The sequence below is a fragment of the Anoplophora glabripennis genome, unplaced genomic scaffold (assembly GCF_000390285.2).
Source record: "Anoplophora glabripennis isolate ALB-LARVAE unplaced genomic scaffold, Agla_2.0 scaffold851, whole genome shotgun sequence".
Classification (NCBI taxonomy): domain Eukaryota; kingdom Metazoa; phylum Arthropoda; class Insecta; order Coleoptera; family Cerambycidae; genus Anoplophora; species Anoplophora glabripennis.
In genome coordinates, this window is record NW_019421969.1 from 9,478 (window position 1) to 19,214 (window position 9,737).

General features: G+C 35.9%; 1 protein-coding gene across 1 annotated transcript; it reads left to right on the forward strand.

Moving 5' to 3' along the window:
• The first annotated feature begins 8,694 nt into the window (after positions 1-8,694).
• On the forward strand, positions 8,695-9,270 carry LOC111692982. Its single transcript, XM_023457122.1, has one exon. The coding sequence runs from the start codon at positions 8,695-8,697 to the stop codon at positions 9,268-9,270; it is 576 nt and encodes a 191-aa protein (XP_023312890.1).
• The last annotated feature ends 467 nt before the right edge of the window (positions 9,271-9,737 follow it).

Below are 9,737 nucleotides of genomic sequence, written 5' to 3' on the forward strand. Positions count from 1 at the left end.
TCTATTGGGGTAGATGCGTTCTCTATTAATTGGGCGGAAATATTTTTTTATGCCTTTCCTCCATTTTGTCAAATACACAGAACACTTAATAAAATAATAAATGATAAAGCAACCGGAATTGTAATAATCCCACCATGGGAAACCCAAACATGGTTCTCATTGTTTAAAAAATTACTAATAAAACCTCCTCTAATTCTACCTCGTAATAGTTTAATTTTACCTTACAGATCTACATTAACAACAAATACTATGCTAATGGCAGGAGTGTTATCCGGGATGTGTTTTTGCAAAGAGGAAATTCTGAAGAAACGGTAGAAATAATTCTAGAATCTCTAACGAAATCAACCATAAAGCAATATGAAGGGGTTTATAAACATTGGGGGGAGTTCTGCAAAAGACAAGGACTAGATGGATTTAGAGCCAAGGAAAACGAGATTATAAAATTCCTGAGTGATATGTTTCAAAAGAAAAAAGTGACGTTTGGAACATTTAACACTTACAGATCTGCCTTAAATCTTATTACAGAAGACAACATAGGAAGTAGTACAAATATAAAAAGATTTTTGAAAAGAATATATAGATTAAGACCACCAGCTAGACGATACAGATTCACGTGGGAACCACAGATGGTATTATCTATGTTAGAAGAGAAATATCCAAATGAAAATCTATCCCTGATAGAACTCAGTAAAAACACAGTAACGTTATTAGCACTAGTGACAGGCCAACGACTCCAGACCTTAACAAGACTTAGGGTAGAAAATATAATAATAACGTTAGAAGGAATACAAATTTTGGTACCGGATCATATCAAAACGAGTAAGGCAAATGCAGAAAAATACCATATTTTAGAGAAAAACCAGAGATTTGCCCAGCCAAGACTTTGACTGCCTATATAGAAAAAACCGGAAGAATCAGGAAGGATGTCCAAGAATTTCTCTTCCTATCCACAAAATTACCGCGCAATACGGCTACAACTAGTACTTTAAGTAGGTGGATTAAAAAAAAAACAACTCTCAAAGAAGCAGGAATAGATACAAAAATATTCAGCGGATATTCTACAAGACATGCTTCAACATCCGCAGCTTGCAGAAATTGCATAACACTAGAAACAATAAGGAAAACGGCGGGATGGTCGGAAATATCGAAAGTGTTTGCACAATTCTATAACTGCCAATTAAAAGACCAATTTGAATTTGCAAAAGCTGTATTCAAATAATACAAACAAAATGTACAATAGTCTATTTATTTTAAACAATAAATCACTGTTAATACGGGGGGAAAAAATCAAATCTTTAAACGGCTACTTAGTGATCTCGAAGGACGAGGCGCTGAAATATAATTACACGATTAAACGAACTTACCTGTGATGTTCAATCGTGATTATGGGTGCGTTCGAGTTCTATAGGAGCAGAGCGAGCAGAGCGGGCACAGAGCAAGATGACGTGGTAATTGGAGTGTTTGGGTCTCTTGAACCTAATCGAACGGTAGCGGGTAAAAACAAAAAAACTTAACCTAAAAATTGCAATTATTTCTTTTTATAGTACTGTAATGGATTTAATAAAGTTGCACATTATTCAAATTGGAGTTGAAATGTTCTTTGAAGACGATGAAGAGGAATATTCACCAATTTTAGAGAAAGTGTGGGGCTTTGCTGAAGAAACTGTACCTTGTTTTAGTGATCGACAGTTTCAATCCCATTTTAGATTAACCCCAATAACATTTGAAAAGTTATTACAAAGAATTCATTCAGTGAACACTGGAAATGGGAGGGTTGGGGGAAATCCAGAAGTAAATGCTGAGAAACAGTTATTAATTTGTTTATGGTACCTGGCAAATATTGAAAGTTTTAGGTAAATTTATACATATTACCTATATTTTATAATAAAGCCTACTGTGTTTAATTTGTAGGAGTGTTGCGAATCGGTTTGGGGTTAGTAAATCAACAGCGTGGCACTGCCTTTACAAGACTTGTAGAAAATTGATAGAAGTTAATACAACATATAAAATTATTTCTTTTCCAAATGATCCAATTAGAACAAATAATATAATAAATTCATTTAGGAATATAACTGGTTTTCCAGGTAAATTATTTTTTACTTCAAATAAATAGGTATTAATTGCTCTACTGCTTACTATGAAGATTATTGTTTCAGGAATTATAGGAGCTATCTATGGAAGCCATATACCAATTATAACTCCAAAAGACCATCAGGCTTCATATGTGAATAGAAAAGGGTACCATAGTGTTGTTTTACAAGGTATATGTGATGAAAAAAAAAACAGTTTTTGGACCGTTATGCTGGAGAAGCCGGAAGCATCCATGATGCATGTCTTTTCCGCAGGTCTGAAATAGGGCGGCAATTTGGCATATTACAATTACCACAAGATAGTCATTTGATAGGTGATTCAGCATATCCTCTAAGCACAAAATTGATGGTACCATATAAAGATAACGGACACCTTAGTAACATACAAAAAAATTATAATACTAAACATTCCAAAAGTAGAGTAATCATAGAACAAGTTTTGGCTTTACTGAAAGGCAGATTTAGAAGATTAAAATTATTAGAAGCTGTACGTCTCGATTTAATACCTCTTACTATCATTTCCACATGCATTTTGCATAATATATGTCTATTACATCATGACATTCCAGAGGATGTTAATGTGGATGCTGAAATTGAGGAGGAAAGACTAATGAACCCAGAATACATTTACATCGGCGAACACAATCATAACGAAGCAATTATGAAAAGGAATCGTATTGCTAATAGTTTATTTGTTATACAGGGTGGTCTGTAATGAATGGATCAATCATAGAGTAACTGTAGACTGTAGACATTAAAATAATAATATTTATAGTTGCGGCAAGAATTCAAACGACTTACGTCGTGAACAAGTGAATAATTCATTCAAAATATTTGAGAAACTACAACTGAGAATAATAAAACTATATNCAAAAATAGTAAAGGAAGATCTGGACTGGTGGAAAAAAGTAATTCCAAAGGCAGTTAATAATATAAGGCAAGACAAATTTCAAATTGAAATTTTCACAGACGCGAGTCTAACAGGTTGGGGAGCCATCTGTGAAGGCAAAAAAGCAAATGGGTGGTGGACAGAAGAGGAACATGAACATCACATTAATTACCTAGAACTCTTATGCGTTTTTTACGCTTTGAAGTCATACACAAAACACCAAAAATCAAAACAAATCTTATTAAAAGTTGATAACACGACAGCTGAAGCCTATATTAATAGGATGGGTAGTGTATAGTATCACATGCTTCCGAGTCTCACAAAGGAGATTTGGAAATGGTGCGAGGAAAGAGATCTATGGATACGGGCAGTACATATTAGTTCAACAGATAATAAAGAAGCAGATAAAGAGCCCAGAAAACTTCCACTTGACACAGAATATGAATTAAGTAGCTTTTGAAACAGTTATAAAATAGTTAGGATAACCATCAATCGACCTATTTGCTTCATATAATAATAGAAAATGTGAAAAATACATTTCACGGAGGGCTCATCCTGACTCTATTGGGGTAGATGCGTTCTCCATTAATTGGGCGGAAATATTTTTTTATGCCTTTCCTCCATTTTGTCAAATACACAGAACACTTAATAAAATAATAAATGATAAAGCAACCGGAATTGTAATAATCCCACTATGGGAAACCCAAACATGGTTCCCATTGCTTAAAAAATTACTAATAAAACCTCCTCTAATTCTACCTCGTAATAGTTTAATTTTACCTTACAGATCTACATTAACAACAAATACTATGCTAATGGCAGGAGTGTTATCCGGGATGTGTTTTTGCAAAGAGGAAATTCTGAAGAAACGGTAGAAATAATGCTAGAATCCCTAGCGAAATCAACCATAAAGCAATATGAAGGGGTTTATAAACATTGGGGGGAGTTCTGCAAAAGACAAGGACAAGATGGATTTAGAGCCAAGGAAAACGAGATTATAAAATTCCTGAGTGATATGTTTCAAAAGAAAAAAGTGACGTTTGGAACATTTAACACTTACAGATCTGCCTTAAATCTTATTACAGAAGACAACATAGGAAGTAGTACAAATATAAAAAGATTTTTGAAAGGAATATATCGATTAAGACCACCAGCTAGACGATACAGATTCACGTGGGAACCACAGATGATATTATCTATCTTAGAAGAGAAATATCCAAATGAAAATTGTAACGAAATTTTTATTAATTTCGTTTCATTTATTTTATTCACACTGTATAACGTCACTTTTAATTTAACACCTATATTTACTCCTTAATTACTCCCGACCTATCCCGTGCTAACTCGACGAACAACCCGTGTCGTAGAACAGCCTCACTTTAACGTAGATGGCGTAGCACCGGAGTGATTATAAGCCGTGACCAACCTACTCTCTCGCTTCTTTTCCCTTTTGTCATCGAAACGAACGAGACCTTACTCGCGACCATTCATTTTGGTTTATCGTGGAAGAACACCGGAAATTTTAAATCTGGTATGTAACAAGGTGTTCGTTAGAGACAGAGACTTAGTAAATGCAACCTTATCGTGAGATGCTCCTCACGATACTGACGTGTATCTCGATAGCGGCTCCTTTATATGAACATTTGACTGAGAGTTGTCGAAAACTAGCATTATTCAAGTTTCTTAATCTCCAATCGAATGATGATTTCTTCACCTCTGAAATTAACGGGTTCGAAATTCTGATCCAACACGTTGATTGTAAGCGTGCTTATTTCAGTTCTATTTATCGGTAGATAGATGAGGTGATTTGGTTCTTCGGCGATGGAAAATCCTGGGTCGACGCGTACAGGAAACTCGTATATAGTATGTGATGGTCTGCCGTTGTAGAAGGCTCCCGAAGTAATGTTACAATCCAGGTGGATGGTGTGTACTTTTATAATATCCACAGGTAAATCCGATTTGTGTAGGTTCTTGGATTTTAGGAATTTGTTTGAAAATCCCAACGTCCTACCGATATTACCTTCGGTTTCAAAGTCCACCCCGTATTTATCGCTGTATATTTCACACTTTAGAGTGTTATTGTTAGGTTTTAGCGAAAATATCTGATCGACGTTGGGGTCTTTCTCGATTTTTAGTGCTTTTCTAATATAATTTTCAATGTCCCGAATCTCGTAGGCACCCTCGATAAATTCTATAATGGTTTGCTTGTTTTTATCGGTTTTATCGTTGTCCTTGTACAATATAAATCTTTGATGAGCTTCGATGTTAGGTATGCTGTTGTACGAGTGAAAACGAATAAGAGCCAAGCCGTAATTGAATTGTGGGTCTAAACGTATGATTGGGTTAATGTTGGACGTTAAAGTGGATGTACGACTCTTTAGCGCCACTATTGTAGACATGACTGACAAATTTCTTCTGGTATCGTTGCTTTTATAGAGAAACTGCAGGCATAAATGTCCACAACTTATCTGATCATAATTTTGATAACGATCAGCGTTATAGATTATGTTCACGTTACCTACTCCCAAGTATCGGATCAGTTCCTTTGGTGGCTTCAAATGATCGAAACTGTCAAAGTATTCTACGTTGTTACCGTTTTTCTTATAAGCTACCCAGTGAGTGCCTATTGAAAAGGTGTTTAAACAAGTGGGACAATGAAAACATTTATAAAATTAAATACAGCCAATTCAACACCTCAGTCTCAATCAATGGTCGACAGATTTAAGTTAAAAAATTAGAGATGAACAAATTAAAATTGGTGGTGTTATTAATAGTCGGGGTCGTGAAGATGATTCGAACAATAGACTACATGCCATGCACGGATGTAGTAACACCTGCCGACATGACTTTAGCAGAGAAATTATTAACTGAATCCACTCCAATTGGATACCGATTGACGGATTTTTATCCTGGAACTCGGACAGGTACGTAAACAATATTAGATCAATAAATTAATGCCGATTTCCTAAAGAGCCGTTAATATTTCTATTGCTATCAACAATTAATACTGTTGTAGAAATTACATGTTAAAAATATTCTTAAAATTAAATCCATTCATAACGAGACTAAAGCTANAAATGTGAACGGCAATATTGTACCGTGTAATTTAAACTTCAAATCATAGTCGTAAAATTCAATAGTTGTCAAATATACATATATGTCACTTAGAGCAAGGGCTATAGCTAAATTAGAAGATAATTGGTCTTTGAGTGAAGTGGCTGCTGATTTAAATGTCAGTAAGAGTTGTATATTTTATATTAAACAACGCTGGCGAGAACAATAATTACAAAGATCTATCAGGCAAGGTGTCGGGAAGGTTTCCAGTGACGCGGAAGACAATGCCTTGGTCGAATTTATCCATAAGAATACCCTCTCTGTGTTACGCCACTAAAAAAAGTCTGATTTACTACGATAAAATCCAGATGAAATTTCCATAACAACCAAAATGCGTTCACATTTGGATGGCGCCAACCGTACATTAATCATCAATTTTTTTACCAATTTAATGTTCCACAGAAATTTTAAATATATTTAAAAACTGGTCATATCTTGCTATCTTTTCGTTATGTCGTTTTTGTACTAAATTTTCAACTCTATGTCTCTTTTTCATGACATTTGATATACATTTAGATGTCGATGGTTGTTCATTAGGTTCCAGGTTAAATTCATCGTCATCTAAAACAAACACAATGGTGACTACACGACATTATGTGAACTTAATACTAAAAACTATATATTTGGGTTTAAATGTATCAATCTACTTACTATTACTTGAAGCCTCTTTTAAAATAGTTAATCCACTTGAACTACTACATACAGCAACTGGGCTAATCTCTGGTTTTTTAGCCAGTAAACCATCCATGGCATTCAAGAATTCCCAATTTTTTCTATTACTTCCGCTAGTATTGTTATGATCCTTAATTTTTTTTATACGTTTTTTTTAAACCTTTCCATTTGTTGTCAACCTGATCTGGTGTTATTTATTTTCCCGTAGTTTTTGTTAGCTCTGTAGCAATTTTGATCCAAACTTTTTTCTTTAAGCCTGAATTTAACATTTCTTCATGACTTTCTACAAGTCTTATTGACAATAAGACGTGTTGTGGTGCCCAACGAAAAGTAAGTGTCAGTAATATCGGCAGGTGTATTTTCTGTTTCTGTAATATCCTGTATCTCTTGTTCACCTATAAATAGTAAAATGAATATTGTGTACACATTTAAGTAGCTACTTACTAATTACGTGCTGTAGTAACCTTTTGTGCAAATTCCATATCTTAAAATGAAATAAATTTTAACTGTTGTAATCTCAAGCATTCATTTTAGCTTACCTACTTCTGCTCTTACCGCATCTTCAGGAGATACCATACAATTATACGTAATATTTGTTTCAGGATCTAATAAATGTATCGCTATTTCGTTATTCATATTTAAAGGGAACTATATTTTATCTATACCAACGATCTTAGTTGTTTAAACTAGTCGTTTGTGCGTTTTTCAGGTTATATTGGTTATGTTTTAATTGACTCCCCGCGCTCGACCTATAAGCTCGACCCCAAAGCACCGAGAAAAGCGAGCGCGCTCGGAATTCACGCTCTGAACCGTTTCGAACACAAATGGGTACCACTCCGAGCTTAAAAAAAACGCCTAAAGTCATTTAGAGCGTGCCCTGAACGTTCGGAGCGTCAACTCGAACGGCCCCTATATGAAGCGCCTCGTCCAAAGAGATCACCTCCCACCACGACCCATAGTTAGAAAATATTTTACCCAAATTTTGAAAGATATTTTTCCCTACAACTTTGAACTAAATGAAGTTAGGTACGGAAGGAACATGGAATAAGAATAAGGGAATAGAAAATATTTTCTTTAAATATGTGTGATCAGAACCCTGAATGCAAGCATTACCACTTAGTGATCTCTTTGGACGAGGCGCTTCATATAATCACGATTGAACATCACAGGTAAGTTCGTTTAATCGTGTAATTTTTGCATGTTAGCAGTGTTATTCAAATCAGTCCTTTGGGACTAGTTTTAGTACTTTTAAGTCTCAGTTAGTCCTCTAGTACCCCCCAAGGCAATTTAGTCCCCGAGTCCCCACATGTAATTAGTTATTTCTTTCAGCCTTTCCTCTACTAGAGGGCGCTATAGATTTTAATGAGTAGGGGACACCGGGGCACAATGGTCATAGGGGCACAGTGGACACTTTTAAATAACTTTATTTAGGATAAACATTTCGTTGTTGCCATCTTTCGCCGATATTAAGAATTACGTCGCAGTCACGTGTCTGTAATACTAGCTTCGTATGTTAATCAGTTTTGACTAAGCAGTCAATGTGTGAAGTAGTGGTGCGACCTGTAAATTATACGACGGCGCCTCACCCTCAAGATAACTTTGATAAACTATGTAGTACCGCTTTAGGTGCTAGTTGATCACACATTTTATAGAAAGGAACGCTACCATTGCTGTTCCGTTCTGTATTACTAATACTCCGTGCTGTAACTATCTTTATTACGCTTTTTGTGTGCTAGAAGATCACGTCGCGTTTGTGATAATTAGACTAGTCGTGAAAAAACCCTTCAATTGGAAAAAATGCTAAAAGCGTTGGAACGACGCTTTAGACGCCATAGTGAATCCAGATCACCCGAATCCCCAACGTCGAAAAGGTCAAAACATTACGACAGAGGAAGCTTAAATTCAAGGGGTGATCGAAATTCAAGGCAAATGCCAAGTAGCTCAACACCGGTTCGAAGTCCCAGAGACTCGACATCCTTTGGCCAAGAAGGTTTTACCCCTTCTTTAACATTACAAGATGGCTCGGAAGGTTTTACCCCTTCTGTAATATCTGCCAGAAGTATTGAGCAGGAAAATGCCCCCTCACCAAATATTAATAATAGTATATTGGTGGTACATGAACCGGGTTTGGATGAAGAAGTGTTGAAATGCTTGGGAGAAGACCCTGAGAACGCCAAGACCGAAAAAGTGGAGCTGCACAAGGCATTGTCTCCTAGATGGCAGCATATGCTGACAAAAGGTATATCAAAAGATAATAAATTAGAACTGCTGGCGAAATATCCAGTCCCAAGCAACTGTGGCGGGTTGCAAACGCCTACATTAAATCCAGAAATAGCCCAAGCCGTTTCCGATATATCCTTAAAGAAATATAAATCGTCGCCTCAGAACCAGCCTATTCTTTGTCCACTTTTTTCTGAAAATAACATTTTTATGCCAAATTATTCCATGTCCTTAACGCTATCCGCCAGTATATTCCATGTTCTCAAACGTCAATTGGTTTTGTAAATAAGAGGTGCCTGTTTTATTCTATGTCCATTCAACCTTGTTAATGTTCGAACCGTATTAGTCTAAGTCCGAGCGCCCAATCAGAACCTTCACAATAAGCGTCACGTGAGGACGTAGAATAAACTAGAACAAATATTTTGATCATAACAGTTCGACCAGTCACCTTGTTTGTGCTGGTGTGTTGGGACCAATTTTTTTACGATTCAAGCAGTGAAAAATTGCGGATAATATGAGTGAATCTGAAGAGTCGCTTGCCGACCCCTTTGAGGACTCCGGGTCAGAATATCAGCCCTCGATAATCGGCGAAACACCAAATGAGTGAGTTACGTTTGTAAAAGTTCTATAGGTTAGAATGCATGTTTGTTTTCAATTAATTGTTTTAGTTACGATGTAGATGATATTTCTTCTGATCTCGTCGTTGAGTCGCAAAATGATGGCAGTGCAGAAAATTAAATCGACATTCAAAA